Source organism: Microcaecilia unicolor, chromosome 6, assembly GCF_901765095.1.
Source record: "Microcaecilia unicolor chromosome 6, aMicUni1.1, whole genome shotgun sequence".
Taxonomy (NCBI): domain Eukaryota; kingdom Metazoa; phylum Chordata; class Amphibia; order Gymnophiona; family Siphonopidae; genus Microcaecilia; species Microcaecilia unicolor.
Window position 1 is genome coordinate 73,445,248 of NC_044036.1, and position 27,953 is coordinate 73,473,200.

The following is a 27,953-nucleotide window of genomic DNA, read 5'->3' on the forward strand; positions in this document are numbered from 1 at the left end:
ACAGTGGCCAATTCAGGTCACATGTATCTGGCAAGATCCCAAAGAATAAAACTGTGGCTATCTGTACAATGAAAGAAAACCTGCTCGGTCCGGAAAGAAAAACCGATAGCATTACAGAGAGGCTTATTTTCAAAGCACTTTGGGAGGCTAAGTTCCATAGGTTTCTATGGAACTTTGGGAGGCTAAGTGCTTTGAAAATGAGCTTGAATGTGAGCCACAAAATAATACATCGATTCAATGAACACCTGACAACTTCCTGTGCGCGGCCAGTGCGCTCCGGCTCCACCCTCCTCCTCCGCCCGGCATCTTCGAGATACTCGACCAATAGGCGGCAGTGGAGAGCGGTGGTCGAGGCTGAGGTACTAGGACCGTGCATAACCATGGCAACCTGGAGACGAGATTGACAGCTTGGCGCTTGCCATCGAACCTCCTTGGGACTAGCCGGCAGACTTACTACCGGAAGTGGAAAGTCCGACCCACTAGCGGCACTGACAGATTTCCGGTGAGGTCGGAAGCTGGCAGAAAAAGACCGAGCGACAGCGTGTGCTCAGCTTGGAGGAGCTGCGGATGTGTACGGATGCGTTAGGGACTAACAATAACAACGCTGGCGGCTATTCCTTGGCTTCTTTTAATGTGCTTCACCTTTCAGCGGGGAAGCGGGCAAGGACGGACATGCTGGCGGCTGCGACGTCTTCCTGGAGAAAGGTTTTGTAGGCCAGTGCCGCTTTAGAAGGAAAGGGCGAGTCAGTTTTCCCTTTCATTGCTCCCTACTCTCCCCCCTTTTTTTTCTTTTTTTTTTTCTTAACAAGCCACTCAAGCCCTCGGTGACTTTGTTTTTATGCTGTTTGCAGCCCCTAGGCTCGGGTCCTCGGGCACAGGCTGAGTACTCAAGGTGGCAGTTCCCCCGCTTGGTTAGATCTGGCTTGTTTAGGACCAGCTTTTTCTCTGCTTTTTAGCCAGAGAGGTTTTTTTTTAAGGTCTGCGGAGCTATGGCTTCATCGTCCCGAAACGACGACGATCTCACCATCCCGCGGGCTGCTATCAATAAGATGATAAAAGAAACTCTGCCTAATGTGCGGGTGGCGAATGACGCCAGAGAGTTGGTGGTTAATTGTTGCACCGAGTTTATACACCTCATTTCGTCAGAAGCGAACGAGATCTGTAACAAGTCAGAAAAGAAAACCATCTCCCCTGAGCACGTAATTCAGGGTGAGCTCCCAGTTGTTTACACGGCATTCTAACTTATAAAACCCATATTTTCAGGATAGCTATTTCCATATAAAAGCTTTAAAAAAATGTATTGTTTCCCCGAAATCTTTTCCCTCCATTAATGGATCTAGTTCAGAAAAACAAAATTCATATGAATAGCTTTGCAGTTCTTTTATTGTAAATTGGAATTGTTTCAGACTAGCTCTTTAAACGTCAGGATTTTGTTTTTGTTTATATTTGGAAGAAGTACTGTGGTAGTACGCTAGGTTTCACGCATTCCCTTTTCTGAAATGCAGCTTTTGTGGTGTATTTCTACATCTTATGTATATATTTTAACTTAGCCTTAAGATATGAGTGTGCAATTTTTCTTTCACGGAAGAACTTAAAGAATAAGGGAGGACAGCTCAGAAGAAACAAAAAATTATTCTTTGCTGTGAGAGTGGTAGATACCTGGAATAAACCAATTCAATAACAGAATTAAGTATGCTTGAGACCAAAGGACAGTGGTAAGAAGAAAGGAAAAGGCTAGGTAAAATGAATTTGATGAGGCTTTTATTTTGTGATGTAAGTACAGAAATGCATGTTTGCTGGAAGAGTGAGTGGAGGACCCATGCTGATGTGGATAAGAATAAAAAGTTGCTGATGGAGAAGCTTTCTGTAGCTTGTGGCTGAGAGACATCCTTGGAGCAGTATAAGCAGGGATTAGCAAGATGACTGGGTAAAACAAGATTTGTTATTATGGTATTCTAATATAATTTTGTTTTATGATGCTTCATTATTAGTAAAATTTTACATGTGAAATAGCGATTTTAATATCCGCTGTTTGTGTCTTGTGTAATATAAATTTAGTATGCAGTATAAACTGCTTAGGTGTCTTTTTACTAGGGTGCATTAATGGATTTACTGTTTAACATATATATGTCATCTTTAGGAGAAGTTTTTCATGATCTTTAAGTCACAGAATTTATGCTGATGGTATGCAATTATTTTCAATGTTACATCTGAGGAGAATGTATCTAGGACATTGGATAGATGTATGGATAGAATGTGCCTATGGATGTACAAAATTAAGTTATTACATTTATTGAAAACTGAAATTGTGATGATAGGGAGACAGTCAAATCTGTTTTCTTTTGAGAACTGTACATTGGATGTAACTTCTGTTCCTGTGAGGATGCAAATGAAAATTCTTGGACCAGTGTTTACAAAGGCATGCTATAGATGCGTTAGCATTTTTAACACATGTTAATGGTTGATGAGCATCAAACGCTAACGTGCCTATAGGAATGTATTGGCGCTTTAGTATTTAACGCGCCTTAACTTTAAAGGCGTGTTAAAAATGCTAACGCGCCTTAGTAAACATAGCCTTTGGTGTTATTTTGGTTTCACAGTTATCTTTTAGAGAGCAAGTAGGGCAAGTTGTAAGATCATCTTTCTATAACTTAATGTAAGCTTATGAAGTTGAAGCCGATGTTGGGTACATATGACTTTCAGAAGGTTGTACAGTCTTTGATTTTATCAGAATTGGACTACTACAGTGCTCTGTATCTGGGTGTGGCTAAGACCTGCATAGAGCATTGCAGATAATCCAGGATTTTGGGAGGGAAGGAAGTTTGAACATGTGTTACCCCATTGCTAAAGCAGCTACATTGGCTGCTTGTGATGTATCACATACAGTATAAGGTTCTAATATTGATTTATCACTGTGTACCAGGCTACCACATGGTATTTGAGACAAGTGATATGGCTATATATGCCATTGCGTCAGTTGAGACCTGACAGCGACAGGTCACTTTTTGTATCGGCTTTGAATACAACTCATTATGTTGAAAGGTTGGCATGCGCTTTTTTGTGACAGACCCAATAATATGAAATATGCTCCTAGAGTATAATCAATTGTCTACTACTTTTTACAACAATTTAAGAAAGCTTTAAAAATTAATTTTTACAGGCTTTTTCCAATGCTTAAATGATTGTGACTGTTAGACTTAGCAGTTTAATATCGGGCTGTTTTTAGATTATGTGCAGTAAGTTGTATTTGTGTGTTGTGTGTTTTTCTTGTTACAAGCCACTTAGCAGTCCTTTTACCAAGTTGTGGTAAAAGGACCCCTGTGGTGGTGTTGGCGGCATGTGGGTTTTCCACACACCAAGGCCCCTTTTTATTGCAGCAGGTAAAAGGAGGTTTTTGTTGTTGTTGTTGTTTTAAAGAAGGAAATGACCGTGTGCTAAGTTAAGCACTTGCTGTGCTACCATTTCCTGGGGAACCCTTGTAAGGGCTTCTGCGCTATTACTACTGTGTAAGCCCCTGGTGCTTAAAAAAACAAAAATTCAGAGTGCTTGAAATGGTGCTTGGCACATGCGTGAACTACTGCGGTAGCCCAGTGGTAGGACCAATTTGCTGCACGCCATTGCTGCGGTAGCCATACTTTGCAAAAGGGCCCTTTAGTGTTGAGTGGTGTATAATTTATTTTTTTTAATAAAAATGTGTATGTACGGGCTGCATGGCACTTAATGCACACTAATTTGTTAGTGCACTTCAGTAAAAGGACTCCTTAGAGACATATTAAGCTGGCAACGCTGTGCTGAGCATTTCAAATAGCAATATGCTTTGTTTTTCTAGAAGAATATATTTTTGTGTGAAAATTATAGGTAGCAAACTGTGGTTATCTAGATCAGCAATATAGTTATGCTTGTATCAATGAGTAGTTGATGCCTGGAATACCCTCTCGAGGGAGGTGGTGGAGAAAAAAGTGGTGACAGAGTTCAGAAAGGTGTGGGATGAACACAGAGGATCTCTGATTAGAAAATGAATGGTATAAAAACAAAACTTAAAATAGTTGCAGGTGTGTTTACATGTTGAGTGGAACTTTATAGGCGACTCTGGCAGTGAAGAACCAAGGCCAATGCTGGGCAGGCTTGTACAGTCTGGATGCTGTATATGGCAGTCCGGTTTAGGATGGGCTGGAGAGGGCTTCTACAGAAACTCCAGTAATTTGGAACACGAGGATAACACGGTGCAGACTTTTACCGTCTGTGTCCCACAATTGACAAGTCGGATTTGGATAGGCTGGAGTGGACTTCAACAGCAACTTCAGTAGTTGGAAACTAAGGACAGGGCCGGGCGGACTTCAACGCTCTATGTGCCAGAAATGCCAAAGAGACAGTGATCAAGTATTTTATATCACATTCATCGTTGGTTTAATCATGACTCAATAATGTGTGACTTGGCAGACTGAATGGACCATTCAAGTCTGTATCTGTCGTCATTTACTATGTTGTTAATGTATTTTGCTTATAGGGGGTCTCTTACAAAGGCACGCTGATTTAGCACGCATTAAACACTGTCTCTAGCGTTTAGCGTGTGTTGATTTTAGCTCGTTCTAACAACGCTAGCGCACCTTAGTAAAAGGACCCCTCAGTTTTTGTAGTTGATATGTGTAGTTGAAAATTATGTAGTAAAATACATTTGTTGAGAAACATACTGTATGTAATGAAGATTGTGGTAAGAGAGCATTCACTTTGAGCTGTGTCGCCATTACCGCACTGGCAGCTGCTAGCGCAGCTTTGTAAAAGGGGGGATAGTAAGGTATCACATCACAGTTAGTAAGAAGAAGTGTAGTCGCTTCCAGTCTTGTTTTTAAGCATTCACTTTGAGCTGTGTCGCCATTACTGCACTGGCAGCTGCTAGCGCAGCTTTGTAAAAGGGGGGATAGTAAGGTATCACATCACAGTTAGTAAGAAGAAGTGTAGTCGCTTCCAGTCTTGTTTTTACAGAATCTGCATTTGTTTTACCATTTTTTTTATTCTTGCTGTGAACCATCTTTCTTGTCTGTCAGCCATTGTCTGCCTTTTTTTTTGTCTGCAGTTATCAATCTTGTATCTTTAGTTTTGTATTCATCTCTAACATTTCCTGTGTCAGGTTTTCATCTTTATTTTATTTCAAAATGTTTTAGTGTACCACCATTCGCAGTGGTTTAAAAAGTCATAGAAAAGGTAACAGAACATACATAAATGACACATTCAGTTAAAATTCACCAAGAGCAACACAAAGGGGCCCAAGATGAGCAGATACTAAAAGAGAATGGAAAGGATGAATACCACAATGATGACAAGAACAATAGTAACCGGTAAACTGTACAGTTTGAATATGTAAGGAAGGACAATGGATAAGGAGGCTGCTGAGGTGGTCTAAAACATGAGAACCTTTATTAAAAATCGGTGAATAGAAAGGCTTGCTGAAATAGCCAAGTTTTGAGCGCAGCCTTAAAATTTTTCTCAGAGGGTTCAAGGTGAAGGTCCAGTGGAAGGATTTTCCACAGGGAGTGAGCAACGCAGCAGAAGGGTGTTGTGCAAGAAGTATCCAAACAAATTTTGGTGAAAGGTACAGTCCTCAAAAGGTTACCTGAAGAAGAATGAAGGGCATGTAAAGGAGGAATATAGCAGAAAAATATTTGGAAGAGCTCATTTATAAAAAACCTCTTTGAGCAAGTAACAGAACTTTAAACTGAAGACAGTAAGGGATTTAATGATCCAAGTGAGAAGCGCTATAGAGAAGTTCAGCTGCTATATTTTGTATAATTGAAAATGTTTAATAGAACAGAGAGGCAAACTAACAAGAAGAGAATTACAGTAATCTATACGAGTAAAAACAGAGGTATAAAGAAGATATTTAATATGTAATTGCTGAAGTAACTTTTTCTATTCCCTCCTCCCCCCACTTGTATTTGTGCATTTGCCACTTGTTTTTCCTAGGTTCCTGATTTGATCTTTAAGGACTATTCTTTTTGCTTCTTTCTCTACCTGTAGTGCTATATTCTCACTCATTTCTTTTGTTCATCAGGACACTTGTCTGAATTTAAGGATGGAGACTGATTTTTGAATGTTTACCTTCATGCATTGGCAATTTTTACTTGATGTGCTCTGTAAGACCTACTTCTCCATCTCGTGGGATAGACAATATTGGCATACCCTGGTTATCCTGTGGGCATGGAGAAGTTTTCTTGTTCTGACATCCACTATTGTGATATCTTTATGGAGCTAGTCTACAATATTTATTTATTTGTTGCATTTGTATCCCACATTGTCCCACCTCTTTGCAGGTTCAATGTGGCTTACAATACATCATGAATAATGAGAATACATGATACAGTATACAATTAGTAATTGCAGAAGGATTTTGGATGACATGATAATGATAAAATATAGTAGAATTTTAACAAGCAAACATAGTAAGAGATATATAAGAAATATATAAGAATTATAAAGAAAATGTACATTTAGTAATAGCAGAAGATCTTGGGTAGCATGATAATGAAAAACATGATAGTAGTTTGGCAAGCAAATATTGTAGGGACAATTCTCTATGTGTGTACAGGAATTCATATTTGTTGATCTTTGTTGTATGCCTTGTTGAAGAGATGGGTCTTCAGTAGACTTCGGAAGTTGGCTTGTTCATAGGTCGTTTTTAGGTTTCGCGGCAACGCATTCCAGAATTGTGTGCTCAGGTAGGAAAAGGTTGACGCATGTGTTAGTTTGTATTTAAGACCTTTACAATTTGGGAAGTGAAGATTAAGGAATGTACGGGATGATTTTTTAGCATTCCTGGGTGGTAAGTCTATCAGGTCTGACATGTAGGCTGGTGTGTCTCCGTGAATAATTTTGTGAACTAGGGTGCAAATTTTGAATGTGATACGTTCTTTGAGTGGGAGCCAGTGCAGTTTTTCTCGTAGGAGTTTGACAGTACAGAAATTGTGAATTGATTGATAGCTTGTACCTTGGTCTCTGCACTTCAAGCAGTTTTGCTGATCTTTTCTCTGAGTAATTCCTAGATATTTACACACACCTTTCTGTAAAGGTCTTTTATGTTTATCTTCAGTCAAAGGAATGTTTTCAGGTTTGCTTAACTTTGCTCTCCTTTGAGGAAGGTGCCATTAATTATTTATTTATTTATTTATTTGATTGCATTTGTATCCCACATTTTCCCACCTATTTGCGGGCTCAGTGTGGCTTACAATACATTGTAAATGATGGAAATACAGTTTGTTACATTACGATTATGGGTTACATTGTGAATAGTTAAGGAAAACAGAGTCAGACAGAGTCAGATCAATCACCTTTGGGGCGTATCTTGAGGCGTTGTTATGGTGTATATGGGATTTATATGTTTTGATCCTTGCGGTATGTTTTGTCAAAGAGATAGGTCTTCAATCGTTTGCGGAAGTCTGTCAACTCATAGACCGCTCTCAGGCCGCATGGCAGTGCGTTCCAGAGTTGCGTGCTCTTGTAGGAGAAGGTTGATGCATGCAGTACTTTATACTTTATGCCTTTGCACTTAGGGAAGTGGAGGTTGAGGAAAGTTCTGGACGATTTTTTGGCGTTTCTAGATGGCAGGTCTACCAAGTCAGACATGTATGCAGGGGCTTCACCGTGAATGATTTTGTGCACTAACGTGCATATTTTAAAGGTGACACGTTCCCTGAGTGGGAGCCAGTGTAGTTTCTCGCGTAATGGTGCTGCGCTTTCGTATTTTGGTTTTCCGAAGATGAGTCTGGCTGCTGTATTCTGGGCTGTCTGAAGTTTTACTTTTGTTGAGGCCAAAATTCATGCTGTTGTGAGTTTTTCCTTGCTTGGATTTCTGCTAAGTGATCTACAAAAGGCAGGTGCAATGAAAATCCTTGCAATACAAATGACCCTCCAGTTAAGGCTAAATCCATGGCCCAGGAAAATAATAAGAGGTACTCGATGGTTTTAGTGCCAGACAAGAGTAGTGACAGGGAATCCATTCCTCTCTGGGTCTAGATGTTATGTCCATTTTCATAATTCAGATGAGTGCAGTTTGCTGTATTTTCATGGTGAACTTGATGCATTTGATCAATCCAGGGTTTATTTTGTATATGTTCAAGGCAGTTTATTAGTTTAATTTAGACATTTTTTGTACTGTCTTTCATCAAATCTTAGTAAAGCAGTTATAATGTAATAAAAAAAGCATAGATATAAAAACAATAAATATAAAATACAGAGCAAGCAGAGGTTAGGGAATCGTGGGGAATTGGCAGACAAGCTATAAGGGACAGGGTGAGACTGGTAAAAGTGGGTGATCAGCAGAAGGGGTATACAGTTTATGGTCTAATAACCTAGGACTCTGTGAAGGTCATATGTCACCAGTAGCTATACATATTCGGTAAAGAAAAAGTTTGTAAGCCTAACATTACATTTCATGCAGCCCTCAGATATGATGAAACGGAAATCTAGAATGAAGGGGCATAGTAGACAAAGGCAGATCAGTGAGTGGTCTCAAAAAGAAAAAAAGAATAGTCCTAAGAGGAGGAATGGTAAGGTATCATACTGAGAACAAAACAAATCATCTGACAAGGAAACAACTGATTAGATAAATACAAGCTGTACTGAGTACAGTATTAGAATCTTTAATTCAACTCTAAAGGAAATTGGGAGCCAATGATGATAGGTATGATTAGGAAAAGAATGGAGAACAGAACTGAGGGCCAGATGCATCAACAAAACGTTAAAGAGCTGAAAACGTAAAAGTCACGTAGTAGACTTACCGATTTATAGAAAACGATGGATGCTCTAAAAAAACAACTGGAAAATTTTCAGCGAGGTATTCAAAAGTCGGATGCATGAAAGTATTGCTAATCTGGTGAGAATATTATAATGCCTTTGTACCGCTCCATGGTGCGACTGCATCTAGAATATTGTGTGCAATTCTAGTCACTACATCTCAACAAAGATATAGTGAAAATAGAAAAGGTATAGAGAAGGGCAGCAAAAATGATAAGAGATGGGATGACTCCCTGTGAGGAAAGGCTAGGGCAGCTTGGAGGCGAGACGGCTAAGGGGAGATATGATAGAAGTCTGTAAAATTCTGAATGGGGTAGAATGGGTAGATGTGAATTGCTTGTTTACTCTTTCTAAAAATACAAGGTCTGAGGGCATGCAATGAAGCTATTAAGTAGTACATTTAAAACAAATTGGAGAAAATATTTCTTTACTCAACATGTAATTAAACTCTGAAATTTTGTTGTCAGAGAATTTGGTAAAAGTAGTTAGCTTAGCAAGGTTTAAAAATGGTTTGGACAATTTCCTAAAAGAAAAGTCCACAAGCCATTATTAAGATGAACTTGGGAAAATCCACTGCTTATTTGTAGGATGAGCAGCATAAAATCTGTTTTACTTGGGATCTTGCCAGGTACTTGTGACTGGATTGGCCACTGTTGGGAACAGGATACTGGGCTTGATGGACCTTCAGTCTATCTCCCTATGGACTGTTTATGTGAAACATGTAGACTTCTGTACAGTTTTGTGGTTCACATAACAACTGGATCTAGGCCAGCAGAGGAGGAGAAATGTTCTATTTTTATGAAGAACGGGAACAGTTACTTTTCATACTCCCTCAGTTCAGTCTCTGAATATAGCCTCTCCTAATATCAAAGCTGTCAAGGAAAGACATTTTCAGTTCAGGGGGTTGCATGCCACCACAATCTCATCCTTTTCCTGTCCTTGTACTAAAATACTTTACTTACCTAGTGACTGCGAGCCCATCAGATACTAGCTCCTACCCCATAACTAACCCAGTCCAATTAAAAGTATTATATTTCCCAGCTAGTGATATTTGGATTTGGTTCAGTATTTGGGGGGTGGGGACGGCTGATAAAAATTTTTTTTAAACCTTTGTGAACTCCAAATGTATCCTCTTTCTTTGCTTACTATTGACTTTCTTTTCTCTCTGTCTTCTCATTCCTTCTCTTTTTAAACTTTTTTTTCCTATCTCTTTGGTTTTTTAACATTTCCTTCCTTCCTTCCACAAATAGGATTGCCAGCCAGCCAGTTTCATATGGGAAGGCTGGTAGTTGGCAGACCAGAAAACTGGCCACTGTAAGTACCAGTTTTCTGCCAGGCTAGGGGGGGGGGATGACTTTGTTCTCCACTGTGATTACACTGCATTCCCCCTCCCCCCAAATATGTCCCTCCTCTGCTGCTTCTGTGACTCCCACTGGTTCAGCCAGAGACAGTTATATGGAGACTAGAAGGCAGCATGGGGCCTTTTACCTATGTGCTCACTGATTGCTCTCCAAATGCAAAATCCTGCTCCCACAGAAACAGGAACTTTGTGCCCTAGGGGGTGGGATACTGCAGAGCTGTCAGCATGCATGAAGGCAGGGACAGGGAGATTTGGGGGGGGGGGGGGGGGAGGGAGAGAGGGATGGAAAGTAAGAACCCAGAGGACTACTAGGGCGGGGGAAGGGGAATAAGGATAGAGAAGGATTGGGATATAAAGGGGAGATATTGGATTGTGGTGGGGGGAGAGCGAGGGATTGCTAGACAAGAGGGATAGGACACAGATGGGAGAGGAAAAGGACAGAGACAGGGGGCACTGCATCATCCTGAGATTGCCATTCCCAGTTGACTCATGGGGATCTCTGTCTTTCTCTGTAGTGATGGTCCAAAAAAAATGAGTTCAGAGTTGTTGGTTATTTTATAACTGCAGTGGTTGATGGGTCATGGGCATGGTTTAAGGGACCTTCTGCTGCTTTGGCTGAGGCATATGGAGTTTTCCACACAGTACCAGCCATTAGACCGGTGGTACCTCTGGGAAAAGTCTGCCTCCATCCGCTGGTCTGCAGGAAGTATAACCCACTAGTCAGGAAAGGAAATTAACAGGTATGATTAAATTTCACTTTCTGTGGGTTACCTGACATAAAAATATCTGTTGGGAACTGTGAACTCCTTCCCCACCCCCCATCAAAATCACATATTAGGAATCAGGTAACCTTTAAAAATTGCTTCTACCACCGGCATCAACTATGAAATCTTTCTCTATACACTGAGAAGATGAGGCTGATCAGTGTTCCATGCTTTGATAACATTTTTTTTAAATTTTATTTTAGTTACATTTGTACCCCGCGCTTTCCCACTCATGGCAGGCTCAATGCGGCTTACATATACAGGTACTTATTTGTACCTGGGGCAATGGAGGGTTAAGTGACTTGCCCAGAGTCACAAGGAGCTGTGCCTGAAGTGGGAATCGAGCTCAGTTCCCCAGGACCAGAGTCCACCACCCTAACCACTAGGCCACTCCTCCAATACCCTGTATATTGGTCAGATCGTAAAGAGTTTGCACCAGTTCCAGTTAATTTAGTCTGCTGCAGCACAACTGATAGAAGGTTGCAAACTCGCACCCTTTCTGCAAAAACTCTACTGGCTACCTTACAGAGCCAAATTTAAAACTAGTTGTGATTTTTCAAGGTCCCCAAACAAAATGGGCTAGAGTACCTAAAGAATAAGTTGGCTTTCTTCATACTTTTGAGGTCTCTATGGTCCTCTCAAAGAGGCTTCGTTGTTGCTAACCTCATCAAAAGAAATTACATAGTGTGATACTCACCAGTCATCTTTCTCAGGAATAGCCCACATACTCTGGATCTCGTTTCCAGAGGGGTGCACCTATTATTACTACTATTTAGCATTTCTATAGCTACAAGGCGTACGCACCTAACTCAGAAGTACCTCTGCATCAGGAAGCGGATGAAAACCTGCCCCTTCTCCTAAATCTTTAATACATGTGGTGACTAACTATCTGCTAACGCTGCATCTGGACTAGTTTGCTGCACACCCTGTAATTAAAATCAGTTTCTTATAACTTATTCAACTGTACGTGTAACTTGCCTTCCATTTTAGCTTCCCATTTATTTATCCCAACAACTTTGTGCTACCCAACTTCTCCATCTATGGGGGCCTTTTACTAAGCTGCTATAAAAAGGGCCCTGCGCTAGGAGCGAGGGCTGTTTTGGGCATATGCTGAATCTCTTTTTACTGCAGTGGGTAAAAAGGCCAAAAAAAAGACATGGCCACGCGGTAAGATTGCTCTTACTGCGCGGCCATGCGGGGGTGAGCACTATTTAGGATGTTGAATTGTACTGTACTGCCATTATGAAAATCTTATCTGTTTGATAAGATGTTCATAGGCTGCGTACGTCTTGTAGCGCTATAGAAATGATAAGTAGTAGTAGTAATTGTGTGTCTTTTAAGGTGTATCGTGCTGACATCATATCATGTGTTTCATACTGCCTTTTATGATGTCCTTTGTACTGTCATATTTCTGCTATGATTGTTCTGCTGTGCATTTATTATGTATATTTCTGATTTTGAATCATGTTAATCCTATTTTTAGGATTTTGCCATCTCCTAGTTTACCTCATTGATTCTATTGGTGCTTATATTTGATCATTTCATTATTGCTGTACTTGGGTGAATCTCTTCAAAAAGGCGTTTAATAAATCCCAGTAAATAAATTTGGTGATTGCAGGTGTTCACTTGAGTGTATAAAAAAGTGAATGCATCAAAATGTAGGTAAGACCTTTTGTCAGATCAACTTGATACATTTGCGACTAGCAGTCAAGGACTGCCCTTTCCATTAGTTCAAAGTAGAATGAACTAAGCTTGATTTTAATATATTGGAAAGGATGGGGAAGGAAACATCAGAGAGGTAAAACCCCCAAAGTGGTTAATTTAGCAAAAGCTTGAAACATCCACAGTAGTAACACTCAACTGCTCACAAGTTTCAAATTTGTGCTAATTCCGCTGCTTTGTGGAATTACATGCAAATGCATTTTTCAGAATTGAAAAAAACTGACAAGCAGCAGAATTTGCAAGGAGGACTAACGCTAGTAATGGCTGAAGAAACTTGTGTCCCTATGAAGTCACTGGGTGTCTCAAATTTACTTTAATTTGGAATCATTTTTTATGTTTTGTTTTTAATTCCCTTTTGGTATCTTGATTGTAAGGATACAGTAATCTGGTTTAGGAAGAACGTTCTCTCTGCTCCAAAGGACTTAATACAGACATTGATTTCTAACCCCCCCCCACCCCCCTTTTTTTTACTAAGCCTATAAAATAAAATATAGGCGTGCAAACAAATTTATATGCATAAAATAAACAAGTGAATGCACTTCCCTGCTGACTTCCTTATTTTTTACTAGAGGTAGAGAAACTTGGTTTAACTGTTTTTATTCAGCAAAAGTTTCTGAAAAATATGTTTTGTCTAAACCATTTCCAAAATCATCTGTTGAAATGGATTATAGTCTTCCCCTCCCTTCCTGTTTTATGTCACTTGTTGCTGTGGTGTTGGTTGTCATGCACTGTTACCATGCAAGTCTACCTGGTGACTATACTGCGACCCGCTTTGATGTTTTGATGAATGGTGATATACCCGTTGGATAAAATAAATAAAGCCATGTTAGAAAGTACAAAGATTTCAAGTGTATAGATTGTACTGAACCTACATGGTAGAACAGAAAAACAAGATTATGGCCAGTAGGAAAAAGGAGGTGATGATGCCCCTGTATAAGGTTCTGGTGAAACCTCATTTAGAATATGGTGGACAATTTTGGAGACCGTACCTTCAAAAAGATATAAATAGGATGGCGTCGGTCCAGAGGGCGGCTACTAAAATGGCCGGTGGTCTTTGTCATAAAGTGTACGGAGACACTTAAAGGTCTCAATATGTTTATTTGGAAGAAAGGTGGGAGAGGGGAGATATAATAGAGACATTTAAATATCCATGCAATATAAATGCATAGGGGGTGAGTCGCTTTCAGTTGAAAGGAAGCTCTGAACAAGGGGGCATAGAATGAAGGTGAAAGGGGATAGACTTGGAAGTAACCTGAGGAAATACTTCTTTACAGAAAGGGTGGTGAATTTGTGAAACAGCCTCCCGTGGAAGTGTTGACGAGCATAGGACAAGAACATAGGATCTCTATGACAGTGATAGGAAGAGTAAATAGCATAGATGGGCAGACTGCATTGGCCATATGGTCTTTATCTGCTTGCTTGCTTTTTTTTTTTTTATCCAAGTTTGAAGGCATGATAAGTGTTCACTCTACACACTCAGTGCACACCTGCAGAAGTTATACTGTTGGGAGGTCAAAATTTTTGCAGCATGAAAAGCTATAAGAGGAGCAGCAGTTGTCATATGAACCTGAAAGGAGAAAAACTCCAAAAAGAATGTGAGAATCCTTTTTCATGGAGAGGGTGATGGACAGACATCAAGAACTGACTTCCATCAGAGGTGGTTGAAACCAAAACTGACCAAATTCAAGTATGTGTTTGGGTAGACACCAAGGACCAGTTGGTGCCCTCACCCCTCCTTGTTCGCCTGCCCCATTTATGCTTGTCTGCTTTGCTGTGGCAGATCTTATTGTGTCTGTGGTGTTTGCTTGTGTCTGGCCCCTAAGGTACCTTATCTGCCTACATCATGTGTTGCTGTGTTTATTGCAGTGAAATAGGACCACGTCATTAAAGTAGTAGCTTTCTTCCTAGAATAAAATTGCTAAAAGCAAGGGAATTCAGCAACAAGGATTGATTTTTGCAGCATGCTGCTGAGGAGGTGGGGGCCACTCAGCCCATCTGTAGCTAGCCCTGCTTCCCTAGGTTTCCTGTGCTTTCCTTTACTCTTTGGGTCAGTTCTCTGTTCACCTGTAGGATGTGTACAAGTTTTTTTTTTCCCCTTTGTTTGCAAACTGATCTTTGTCGACTTTCTAACTTTGCTTTTATGGATATTTCATGACGGACTAAAGTAGTATTTGTTTCCTTATTGTCCACCAAACTAGTCCAGTTAGATGGGTTATGTCCATCCATGGTGGCAATAAACTCTTGAGCCCTGCCCTGTATAGTTCACCATGCAGCCAGCAGTTCCTGAGATATATTTTTGTCTATGGCATGTACTGATTTGGGGCAGGAGTTAATTTTGGGGCCAGCTGCCAGAAAGGAGGGGTCCTTGTGTCCTATTTGCCTCTGATCCTGGACCAGGTCCCTCGCCCAATTCCAGCTCTCCCTTCATATTATAGTTGCATTTTCCTCATAAACTGCTTCCATATCCTTTTTGTTTTTCTTACCACCTTAGGACACACCCTATCTACCACCTACTGTGTATTTGAGCTCTTTTTGGGGAGGGATACTGTGTATACTGGTCCTGTTTAAACAATGTGTTTATGCTTGGTAAGGACCCTGCTCTAATAGGCTAAAAACACCAATCTTCAAATAAATTTTCCTTGCTGTTGCTTCTGAGTTTCATTACATGTGCCAGTGGTGGAATTGTGTGGGTTTTTTTTTTTTTTTAACAGTAGTTTGCAGGTTCTCATGTACTGCTGAAGTGATGTCCACAGTTAATCTCTGTTCATATTTATATGGTTTTTGAACTATCATTATTGTCCAGGTACTTATAATCTGGATTGGTCACTGTTGGAAACAGGATGCTGGGCTTGATGGACCTTTGATCTGTCCCAGTATGGCAACACTTATGTTTTGACATAGGAATTCTTTGACCTTGGTACTGGATCAGTGTACTTTTCCTCACTAATTTTGTTGTGAGATATTTCTGATCTTATTTGCACTTTTTCTGCCAGATTATATACATACATCATCATTGTGGACGTTCAGAAGATTTGTACATGTTGTCCTTGGAAGTTTTCCCCAATTTTGCGATATGGAATCTTATATATCTCTTCAATCCAGTTTCTTATTCAGTTGCTTACAATTGTGTTGTATATAAGTAGATTATTAGCTGAGAGTGTAGGTGTACCGTATTAAGTCTGATTCTGGAGATTTTAGCTCAAGAATTGTCATAAGCTTTGCTTTGATGAATCTACTCATTTCTCCTTACTTTCCTAGAATTTCATTGGTTGTTGTTTTCTGTACTTTATAACTTTTATTTTTCCATTGAGTATAAAGCTGCAGTTGAGCCCATGTGGCTTTCAGCCTTTTTACAAATATCCTTCATCTTTTAAAACACTCATCTAGATTAGAAATGAGTTAATAGTTGGAGCCAGTGTCTCCAGGAGAGTGGTGTTTAATTCCAAAATTCTGCTTTCTGAAATATGGTTGGGGGGGGGGGGGGGGTCCAGACATTTTGTGACTCCATGAAAATACTACTGTTCGCAAACTATTGCAAGTAATAACTGGTTTGCACAGCTTATGGTATCCATTAAGCATCTTCTGTTATTTTAAGTAATTTTACAGGTTAGATTGTTCTAGGCTTTTGTAGAGAATTTTCATTTATCGGAAGCTTGGAATTTAATCAAATGTCCTTATTTTTCCAGCACTGGAGAGTTTGGGATTTGCCTCCTATATCAGTGAGGTAAAAGAGGTCTTACAAGAATGCAAAACTGTAGCACTAAAAAGAAGAAAAGCAAGTTCCCGCCTGGAAAACCTTGGCATTCCTGAAGAAGAATTATTACGACAACAACAGGAGTTAATTGCAAAAGTGAGTCATGTCTACAAGAAAAGTATAGCTAGGTACCTTGCATTATTAAGTCATTCAGCTGCAGCATTTCATGTACTAGCCTGTAATATGTTTCTGTTAACCTGCTTTCCAAAGGGAGAGAGACTTGTGCAGTCACCGTTTCTGTATGTGTCCCTCACTATTTGTCCTATTCGTTGTGCCGTTAACAGTTAAATTTTCAGGACATGTCCAAGTAGTTGAACATTAATATTTTTTTCTGGATCAAAACTAGTTTAATTTCACACTTTATCAAATTCTATGTTCAAAGCATGATACAAACATAAGTAAAATTCTCAAGAGATACAGTGTAGACAATAAAAACAACTTACAGTCACAATATTCACAGAATTTATTGTACCATATTTAAGTCAATTAACATTTCCACAGCTTCTGTTACAGTCATACAATATCAACCACTGTGATCTGTTTCATCTAAGCAGTATAGCAAATGTAATGAACCAAGTTTATTTAACAGAATCATTTTGCTCTTAGCTACTAAATCGCCCTAAAACTTCATACGTAAACCACCCCTAGGTCCAAAATTCCTTCCCCAAATCTCAGTTCTTCTCAGAGGACAGTGCATCTCAACCCAGCATACATCTGCATGCTCAAATATGCAGGCTACAAGGGTACATTATTTTTGGTTCCCCTGTTCTTCCTTTACCTGCAAAACATGCGTGTTCCTAATGACAATTTCCAGCAACTGGACAGGACATTAGTTGCTTAAGCAGGCTTAAACTGTCAGCTCAGCATGTCGGCAGACTAGCTTAGAGGCACTTATTCATGTTTTCTCTCTATTCCCATTGTAACACTTTACTCCTGATATTCCCTTCTGAACTAGGGGGGGGGATATTATTTTCATATATATATAATCGGCTTCCCAGTGGGTTCTGTTGTCCAGCCAACAGACAGAGGGAGAAAAAACTGAGTTTCAGTGATGTCATTACTAGTGTAAGGAGTAGTGCAGCCCTGGAACTGGTCCGTATTCTCTACCTCCAGCAGATGAATGTGGTTTGGACTGGTATAGCAAGATACTTGTCAGTTTAGGTTGCTCTGGCACAGATTGAGGTCTGTGGCCCTGAGGGGGAGCCCCCATCCCAAACCTGGCTCTTGGGGAATGGTCCACAGACCCTTTACCCTAATTGAGCCAGAAGAAAAGGCCCAAATCCTGAGCTTCAGCCTACAGGCCTTGGTCTTGGTGGGCCATGTCACCTGAGAGCAAAGAAGTCCCCCAGGGCCTCTGTAAAGGTTAGTAAGTAGGGTCTTGATTGGTCCCCTTCCCTCACCCTACCTCCCCTCAGGCTGGGTGACTTCAGCTTTCTTTTTTGATTTTGTTCTCCACTTCTATGCTGGATGCATTTTAAAACACAAAGAAATTGAGCCTCAGCAGAGAAGCAACTGTAACAAAGCCTCTTCAGAGGCTCTGGGAAGTCTGTGGTGGAAGGGAATCACCATTCACTAAGGGACCGTGAGAGAGTGTTGGTTGAGTGCTGGGTCTGGTAAAAGAAAGTGGCATTGTGATTGTGGAAGGCTGGTGCATCAGGGCTTGAGAGAATTGTTGCATATACAGTGTGGCTGGCTCCATTTTTTTTATCCTGTTGGTGATAGGGAGGCAATGGAGCCAGTTTTGGGCAATGATTGAGCAGCTCCCATCTGTGGAAAGGCCCAGAGCCACTTGAGATCATGGTCAGTTGCTCACTTCAGATTTTCCCATCAGTGGGAATAGTGGCTGTGTGTAGTGCTGGCTGCAGGTTGCCTGTGTGGGGTGTCTGGGAGGATTTTCCCAGTACTACTGACGGGGAAGTGCTACCTAACCAATGCAAGGGGCTTTATGGGCACCTGCTGCAGTAGCAGCATTCCTTTAGGAAGGAAGTTTAGAAAAAGTTTCAAAAGCTGCTTCAAAAAGTTTGGGTAGTGTTCCAGCAGCGCTTGTGGCCAGATTTGGCTGGATGGGCCATGCAGTTGGAGGAGGGGGGAGGTGTGTAAGCACGATGGTTTTTCCAAATCTCTCAAGGGGGTGGCCAAGTCCATATCAGCTATGTTGGTGGAATGGAAATTCTATAAAGAAAAGGAGGGAATTTTCCCTTACTGGAACAGGAGCTATCACCTTCGGAGAAAGGTGAATCATCATTCATCTGTACATTTCACTGGGAGGAGTTGGCATACTTAGTTGCCCAAGTGACCCATAGGCGGTCGGTGGCCCAACTGTTTGGGGAGGCTAAAGGGGCAGGATCAGGGGCGGAGCTTACATTCATAATTGTCTAACACAGAAAAAAAGATAAAAATAAAATAGTCACAATTAATACCTTTTATTAAATTTAGATATTAGATATGTATCATATGTCAAAGAATAAAGTGGTTGCTCAAAGCATATTCTAACCACAATCGCTCAACTGGAAAACACTATGCACAACTTTGTGCAAAAACACACTCGGAACCTTATTGTACCATAAATATTACACTGTGCAGACCCTAATACACCAATATACCACCCAAACGGACAACATCACAGACCATCAACAATATGAAACGGGATCATATCACAATTCTCATGTACGGCCACAAAACATCCTTTTAGGGTGGATAGTATTCACAATGAGCTCCTTTTATTAACAACCAGATAGAGATAATTTTCTAATTTCAATTTTGGCACAGTATAAGTCATCACAAACAAAATATAAGAAAACCAAAAGCATTAGGGGCTTAGAGCCCATTTAGTTATGTTTAAACAAAAGAGATCTGCATGAAACAAAATATTTATTTTTTTATTTTGACTTATAATATAGTAGAGGAGTGTGGTAGCCATGTTTTTCCATGTTTTATTTTGTTTGATTTCTATTGACTTATAATATAAAACCTGCCTCAGAGTCAGCACCTCTCCTGAAATCCAATGTGCAGCATGCCACAATTTAGGTCTGGGAACACTAGTATTCAAGCTCAATATCCACACTGGGTGGATTAGTATTCACAACAATGAGCTCCTTCAGAGTCAGCACCTACCTCTCCTGAAATCGTGCCACAATTTCCTTTTCTGGTTTGGGAAGGAAGTGGGAACACCTCAGACAGCCATTCTTAGTCAGCCTTGAGCCTTCCCTACTCAGTAATGGCCCCGCCCGTGTGTTCCCACCTTTGCAGGAAGTTGCATCATGACGGGTCAGGAGCCCTGGTAGGGAAGGCTGGCTCTGACTGGCTGAGGCGAAGCAGATGACGATGATTGCTATTCACTACAGTACCGCTAGCAATTAAGGCGGGACACGGGAGCAACTCAGCAGGACTCGATCATGCAGCGCATCCCTGAAAGCTGAAGTGAGTGTGAGAGTGGCGCGTTGGCACGGGGGAGGGAAAAAGGAGAAACCGCGGCGGGACGCAAACCGCAAGAACTGAAAAGAACAAAGACGGCGATGGTCGGAGAATGAGAAACTGTGGATCCAAGAGCCATCCTGCTGCTGTTTGTAACTTGTGGCCTCCCCAAGCCTCTTATACCGGGCGCCTATGAAGTGACCTATTCCCTGCAGTTAATTGGAGTCCGTAACAGAGAAAGCACTGGGTAGAGACCCCATCCAGGAGAGCATACATAGGCAGTCTTTTTCAATTCAGAGCCCTCCACTTGGATTTTTTTTTCTATCGCAGGAGGCATGTTCCATAATTGGCTACTTAAAGGTCGGGTGCTACTCAGCATAGCCATTCTTCTCAGTCTAGTTTTTCATCTAGGTATGGATTGGCCTCACAGACTAGAATATGCCGATCTAATTGGGCTTTCCTTGTAACTGGCTTAGAGTGCATGGTTGCTCTGTCAGGGACCCTTTCTTATGGAGGACTTGGACACCTTTTTGTATTGCTTGGCCCTTGCAAGGTGTAGGTTAATGTGAAAGGATTATTCAGTAACTTTGGTGGCCACTCTCGTAAAGGCTTGTAGGTTATTAACTACTGTGCCCTATGTGCAAGGTCTTGGTGTAAAATCTGATTCCTGTTGGCGTAGCAGACTGACAACCCTTCCATTTTAGCCGTTTTATGTGAGAGCTGGGTAGTGCCTTTACTCTCTGTTAATTTAAGATGCTAGAGGTGGCATTGGCCTTTTACAGAAGTTGAATAAAAAATGCTTGCTTGCACCACACCCAACTATTTGATATTGCTTGATATACCACCAGTCACACCATAAATATGCCACTAGGTGGTGGGGTAGAGGTGAAGAGAAGGAGAAAAGGAAAACCAAAAGTTCACAGTAAGAGCTGTTAAAAGTTTGAGTAAATAGCTAGGTTTTAACAGCTTTTTTTGAATTTGGGATAGAAGATCTCAAATCTAAGTTAGGGTGAAAATGAATTCCAAAGATGGAGGTTGTGTAAGCAAAACCTGTCGTGTAATATCTAGGCAGAGAACTGAGGACAAAAGTAGGTGCAATGAAGATTGCTGAGAGAAAGGGAGGGAACGTGAGGGTAGGTAGGGAACCAGTAAATTAGAGATTTGCTCTGGAGCAGCATGTTGTCTACCTTTTAGTACCATAGTGAGTACTTTACTTTATATTTTACCCGGGTTGATACAGGGAGCCAGTGGTCTTTGATAAGTAGGGAGTGACATGATTCAATTGAGTGGAAGTATGGAGGAGTTTTACTTCTGTTCATTGAATAAGCTGTAACCATCTCAAGGAAGAGAGAGGAAGGCCAGCACAAAGGTATTATGGTAGTCCATATGTTGGTCAAGCAATTCTATCCCTCCTTTCTTTCTTCTGGTGGTTCGTTGGCAGTATCTAATTTGATTTTGAATGCTTTAGCCAGTTCTCCTTTCAAAGTACTAAAGCAGGCAAGCTTGAGAGACTTGGTCCTGAGCAGTCCATTGGTAGCATTCTATTCTGTCAGGTGCATATTGTGGGTCCTTTTATGTAGGATTCTTAACTCTTTTGATGTGGATGTGGTATCCCTAAGTACAATTCTTTCCATTTTATGTAAGATACTATCTCCATTCCATCTCAATCAGTCAATCCGTCTTCTGACATACTACAGAAAAAATTAAGAGGGTTCTGTGGGCCTTCATGCCTTGGATGTGCCTAGAGTTTTGTTCCATTCTTTGAAAGTGACAAACTCCCTCAAAGCCAGACCTTCTGTTGTCTGGCTAAGAAGACTGAAGAGAGAAAATAGGTGGCTTCTATGTTCATTTCCTAGTGGATTAAGGATGCTGTCATCAGCTTAGCTAAGCATATCCTTGAATTCAAGGAGAGTCTGGGTTTGAGGGCTCATTCTACGAGAGTGCAAGTTATGTTCTGAGTGAACTCGGCCGGGGGGGGGGGGGGGGGGGGGGTGATTGCCTTGGAGAATATCTGTAAGGTGGCAACTCAGTCATTCTTTGTACTTCATTGTTAAGCATTGCAGATTGGAAGATGGAAGCAAACAGGAGACAGTCTACTGCAGAAGCAACAGACAACCAAACAGCAGCAACTATCCAAGGAAGGACAAACGCTGCAAGAGTTTATCCAAATGTCAACTTTAATGGAAACAGATTCAATTCATGTACTGCAATACCTGCACAGAAAAAGCTCTGGTCCAATTGTGAATGTATTGTGGAAACCTATGTGACCCCTGATGAAGGTTTTTCCGAAACTTAGCCAGGTTGGGTCCAGTTTCCATTAAAGTTGACATTTGGATATACTCTTGCAGTGTTTGTCCTTTCTTGGATCGCTGCTGCTGTTTGGTTGTCCATTTGGGAAGGTTTCATACATCCCATTTGTCTGGACTTGCCTTGCAGGAACCAAGGAAAGGAAAATTAGCTAAGAACAAATTTCACCTTTTTAAACGTTTTTTTTTCACGTGAGAAAAACAGGCAAAAGCAACTATTACATGGATGTGTGATGTTTTTACTATAGGTTTTTTTTTTTTTTTTTTTTTTAGTATAGCTCTTGGTAAGACCATGGATATATTCCATGGTTCATCATATTTTTACAATATGCTGTGTTCATTAGAATAAAAGTACTCTATGTTTGATGTGCTTCAGTACTAATAAAATATTGAGGTATCTTATGAGTATTTTGCAGTAGTAATCAAGTTACATGATTAATGTATGGCAGTGGTTTCCAAAACTAACATCCACAATGAGATGTATCTGTTCATATTGGACCTCCAATTTATGACGATGATATCCACAAGGAAATTTTGCTTGAGATTTATCTTTATAATTTGGAGGTCCAGTATGCACAAATGTATCTCATTGTGGATGTCAGGAAAACCTGTGCGACTGTGGGGACAATAGGACAGACTTAAGCAGTGGTCTACAGATTTCTAATATCAAATGTTCTCGGTAATGATAATCCTTTAGTTTTGCTTATAAATATATTTCTAAAGAGTTTCACAATTCTAACAACTCTCACAATAAATCATATGGTTAACCTAGATTTATAAATGATGCATAATTTCCTTGTTTTTTTTTCTGTGCCTTATTTTAAATTATAGTTGCTGTTTTTTATCAAAATTTTGAATTGTGAAAAAATCGGTACTTAAACATTTTTAATTGCAATTAATCACATTATTAATCATGGTCCTAAAGACCGACCACACCCCAGACCTACCTGAAAGATGCTCTGGTAGTCTAGGGTAGGGCAGCCACAACGATCTCCAGTGGCTGCTGCCCATGCCAGCTCCAGATCAAAAATGGTGGCTGTGACCTCCTAGCGGTAGCGTTGGGATTTTGGTGAACGTCTTCTTTTTAAATATCATCCAACCTCCATGCAGATTTTTTACCCTAGCAATGACTCGTTTTAATCGTTCTTTTTTTTTTTTTCTAATACAGTTCTTCATTTTATATTTTATTAAGACTTCCAGCATTCCAGTTGGTGGTATAGCATTGGCGTCACCCAATGCCATGCAGTTAATACAGCGAAAATATTTCATTACCGTATGTGAACTCTATGGCATATAACTCAGTGCTATTAGGTATATCTCTAGATGAGTTCTTCAGAATCAAATTTATTTCAGTACATGAATATCTTTTTTTTTTTATTATTATTATTATGGTTACTTGTATAATATAAATGTAATGGTTAACACCAGTTTAAAAAATGAGTTAGTATATAAGTACATAAGTAATGCCACACTGGGAAAAGACCAAGGGTCCATCAAGCCCAGCATCCTGTCCACGACAGCGGCCAATCCAGGCCAAGGGCACCTGGCAAGCTTCCCAAACGTACAAACATTCTATACATGTTATTCCCAGAATTGTGGATTTTTCCCAAGTCCATTTAGTAGCGGTTTATGGACTTGTCCTTTAGAAAACCGTCTAACCCCTTTTTAAACTCTGCCAAGCTAACCGCCTTCACCACGTTCTCCGGCAACGAATTCCAGAGTTTGATTACGCATTGGATGAAGAAACATTTTCTCCAATTTGTTTTAAATTTACTACACTGTAGTTTCATCGCATGCCTCCTAGTCCTAGTATTTTTGGAAAGCATGAACAGACGCTTCACATCAACCTATTCCACTCCACTCATTATTTTATATACCTCTGTCATGTCTCCCCTCAGCCGTCTCTTGTCCAAGCTGAAAAGCCCTAGCCTCCTTAGTCTTTCTTCATAGGGAAGTCGTCCCATCCCCGCTATTATTTTAGTCACCCTTCGCTGCACCTTTTCCAATTCCATTATATCTTTCTTGAGATGCGGCGACCAGAATTGAACACAATACTCAAGGTGCAGATGCACCATGGAGCGATGTAATGGCATTATAACATCCTCACACCTGTTTTCCATACCTTTCCTAATAATACCCAACATTCTATTCGCTTTTCGAGCCGCAGCAGCACACTGAGCAGAAGGTTTCAGTGTGTTATCAACGACGACACCCAGATCCCTTTCTTGGTCCGTAACTCCTAACGTGGAACCTTGCATGACGTAGCTATAATTCGGGTTCTTTATTCCCACATGCATCACCTTGCACTTGCTCACGTTAAACGTCATCTGCCATTTAGCCACCCAGTCTTCCAGTCTCGTAAGGTCCTTCTGTAGTTTTTCACAATCCTGTCGTGAGTTAACGACTTTGAATAACTTTGTGTCATCAGAAAATTTAATTACCTCGCTAGTTACTCCCATCTCTAAATCATTTATAAATATATTAAAAAGCAGCGGTCGTAGCACAGACCCCTGAGGAACCCCACTAACTACCCTTCTCCATTGTGAATACTACCCATATGTTGTTGTTTTTTATCATCTCTATATTTTATTTATTAGGACTTACCACCTTTTTGAAGGAATTCACTCAAGGTATACAGTAAGAATAAATCAAACATAAGCAATAGACAATTGCAGCAGTAAAAATATTCAAATAAAGTATGGCGTAGTATACTACTTAGTGTCAACGCAATACATAATAAAACATTTTATGTTTAAATCTTTTTATTAATTGTAACAGAGCTGATACAAAGTATGCTTTGAAAAGAGACCATTACAAATTATCAATGCCATAACTCCAGTCACTATACAAATTTTCCATTTTATCCCCCCTCTCCCTCCTCCCGTCCCCCACCCCTCCCATAATAAAACATTTTAATAGACAGGGTAGGGTGTAAGCAAAGATGGAACATATAGCTAGGTAAGAGAGTAAAAGGAGTTAGAAAATAATAGAGGTGGATGGACTTCCCAAAGGAAAGGGGAGGGGGGGAAGGGGTAGGGAAAGAGAAAGAGGGAAGTGGGGGGAGAAAAGTTAAAGTTTGGTTACTTGTGTTTAGGGGGTATTCAAAGAGATATGGTGAGAGAACGTTTGTAATTTTCTGTCAATTTCATAAAAGTGAACCAGGCTTGTGCAAGTTGTTTAGTCGCATTAATGCTGTATATTTGTGTTCATGCAGTTAGCTTAGCAGGGTTTTGAAAAAGGTTTCAATGAGTTTCTAAAGGAACAGTCCATAAGTCATTATTAAGATGGACTTGAGAAAATCCACTTCTTATTTCTGGGATATGCAGCATATAATCTATTCAACTCTTTTGGGATCTTGGCAGGTACACGTGACCTGGATTAGCCAACGTTGAATAATGGGCTTGATGGACCTGGTCTATCCTAGTGTGGTGATGATTATGTACTTATTTTACTAAAGATTTCAGTTTAATTTTTACAAAATTTTCAAGCTAGTCTTTATGTTGAAATATATTACTAATATTGAGAATCAGATACATTAAAAAAGAATATATATAAAAAAATGTATATATATATCCTCTTAGCTTTTTGGTGTATTAAGTCAAAGATGATGGAGTTTTTTAAAGGTGGGATGGCGTGGTCAAGAGGGATAGTGAGTTCCAGTCAGTATACTCTCTCATGAGTTTTTCCCAACCTGCATTTTATGCATCATGCTGACTGAGTTCTGTTTTGTGGTGGTTGGGGTTTTTTTTTTTTCAGATTTTTTGTTATTGTAGAAATGTTTTTTTTCTTCTTCATTACCTATTCTGTTATTCCTCTGCTAGAATTTTCTACATTAGCACTCCTTCCTCTGGTTTTATTTTTTTACCCTTCTATCCCCCAGTACCTAACTTTCGGCTTCTTTTACAAAACCATGCTAGTGATTCCTGCGCGTCAAAGGAGAGGAAGCTCATTCAGTTTCTATGGGCTTCCTCTCATTTGCCGTGCAGCTTTGTAAAAGAAGCCCTTTGTTTACCCTCCAGTTGTTTTTCACTTCTTTCTCTCATCTTTCCATTAATCCCTACCTACCCTTCCATATCACAGACATCTCAAAGAAGAACTATTAGAGCAGGAGGAAAAGAACCATGCCGTCCTCCATGACTGCACTTCACCTCTCCTGCAGGCTTGTCTGTATGAAAACATACTCCCATGGGGTGGCCATACAAATAATGAACACGCTCCCATTGTCCCTGAAGCAATCTTCTCTAGACAATGGGAACAAATCAGACAGTAAGTGCTTAGGTTTTGGAAGGAGGGACATTTATTTCTCATGTATACACACACATATGTTAACAAGAAACCTGAGTCTCTCAACCCTAAAGAAGAGAGAAAACTAGAAGGTTGAAACCCACATTTTCAGCCAAAAATGCAGAGGTATTTGGTATTTCTTAAGATATGTTTCTGAAGATGTTCATTTTCATAGCGTAAAAAGGCATGGTCAGTCTTTTAGTTAACCAGCTGGTTTTTTTTGCTCATTCTTTTTATCATGGATTATGATTTGTATCTGTGGCTTTTACTAATTATATCACCAGAAAAACAATCGCTTCTTTACACAAAGTTCAGTTTGAATAGGTTTGTTTTGGGTGTTTTTTTTTTTTTTTAAGCAATGTATGTTGCTGACTATTTTCATATACTTTCAGGCTAAACAGCAGCAAGTAGAATTAGCCCAGCAGGAGTGGCTCCAAATGCAGCAAGCTGCCCAGCAAGCACAGCTCGCAGCTGCCTCAGCCAGTGCCTCCAACCAGGCAGGGTCTTCTCAAGATGAAGACGATGAAGATGATATCTGAAAATTGACAGCCGGGTTTCTACCACCTCTGCACAATGCTTACCTGTCATTTTATATGCATCTTGTTGGACAGGCTATTAGTGTTCTAGGAATGTCTGCCGTTAAGTCTCAGCTGTGTTGTGCTGTACATGTCAAAAACGGTTTCCTTTGAACTGTTGAAGGTTTAAGGTTCAGTGTCATATGAATAGAGAATTTTTAATGGTCTTTATGGAAATTTTAGATAGCAAGTAATTCATTTATTTGATCAATAAACAGTGTTACAATTACCTACAACTTTATAAAGTAAAGTGAGATTTATACAAAAAAAATCTAAAAAAGCATATTTACATTTCACTTTTAACTAAAATATATAAAATCGTACATAATTTTAATTGCCTTTATTGGGGGTATGAGTCGGGATGTCTAATAGATATTTGATTATGTTAATTAGAAACTAAAAGTTCTGCAAAGTATAATTTAAATTCTTCACTTTTCGAATTCTCATTTTTAAAATGAGCATCTATTGAGTTACGTTTTGAGAATTTAAAAGGCAGAAACTTGAACCAAATTAAAAGCTGCATTGAGTAAGTGTTATACAGAATCATTCTTTGTTTATGGGTGAAACAGTTTTTATTATGGGTCTATTAGCCTTGAGTGAAACGAAGGGGGGAAAAAAGTGTCCAGAAGAGACTAGCTGAGAAGATTGACACAATCAGTCTACTTTAATGCTGAAATTGTTGATGGTGTTACTGCATAGTCCAACCATATTCTTGCTTTTCAAGCAAGCAGATAGAATTGGATGAGACAAAATAGATTTAACTGGGAATAAACCAATATTCTAAGCATTTTTCCAGTAAGAAAATTTTAATAAAGGTAAGACACCATTTTATGTTTTTGTTTTTTTTATGGAAGTCTAGTTGCAGTTTCCCAGCATAGCTTTATTATCATGAATGTGCTCCTAGTTGCTTATGAAATGATATAAAATGGCATTCTTTTCTTCTTTAGAATTGGTTGACGGTTTGTGAATTAAAAGGGAGTACTGTAC

At 40.0% G+C, this 27,953-nt stretch overlaps 1 protein-coding gene across 1 annotated transcript; it reads left to right on the forward strand.

Moving 5' to 3' along the window:
* The first annotated feature begins 508 nt into the window (after nt 1-508).
* DR1 (down-regulator of transcription 1) lies at nt 509-27,574 on the forward strand. The gene is made up of 3 exons (XM_030206326.1): nt 509-1,209; nt 16,320-16,483; nt 26,784-27,574. The coding sequence occupies exons 1-3, from the start codon at nt 990-992 to the stop codon at nt 26,928-26,930; spliced, it is 531 nt and encodes a 176-aa protein (XP_030062186.1). The 5' UTR covers nt 509-989; the 3' UTR covers nt 26,931-27,574.
* Nucleotides 27,575-27,953: the final 379 nt, after the last annotated feature.

Coding starts and splice junctions, on each gene's coding strand:
- DR1 (XM_030206326.1), top strand. CDS start 990: ATGGCTTCATCGTCCCGAAACGACGACGATCTCACCATCCCGCGGGCT. Junction 1,210..16,319: donor CCCTGAGCACGTAATTCAGG/GTGAGCTCCCAG, acceptor TTATTTTTCCAG/CACTGGAGAGTTTGGGATTT. Junction 16,484..26,783: donor AACAGGAGTTAATTGCAAAA/GTGAGTCATGTC, acceptor ATATACTTTCAG/GCTAAACAGCAGCAAGTAGA.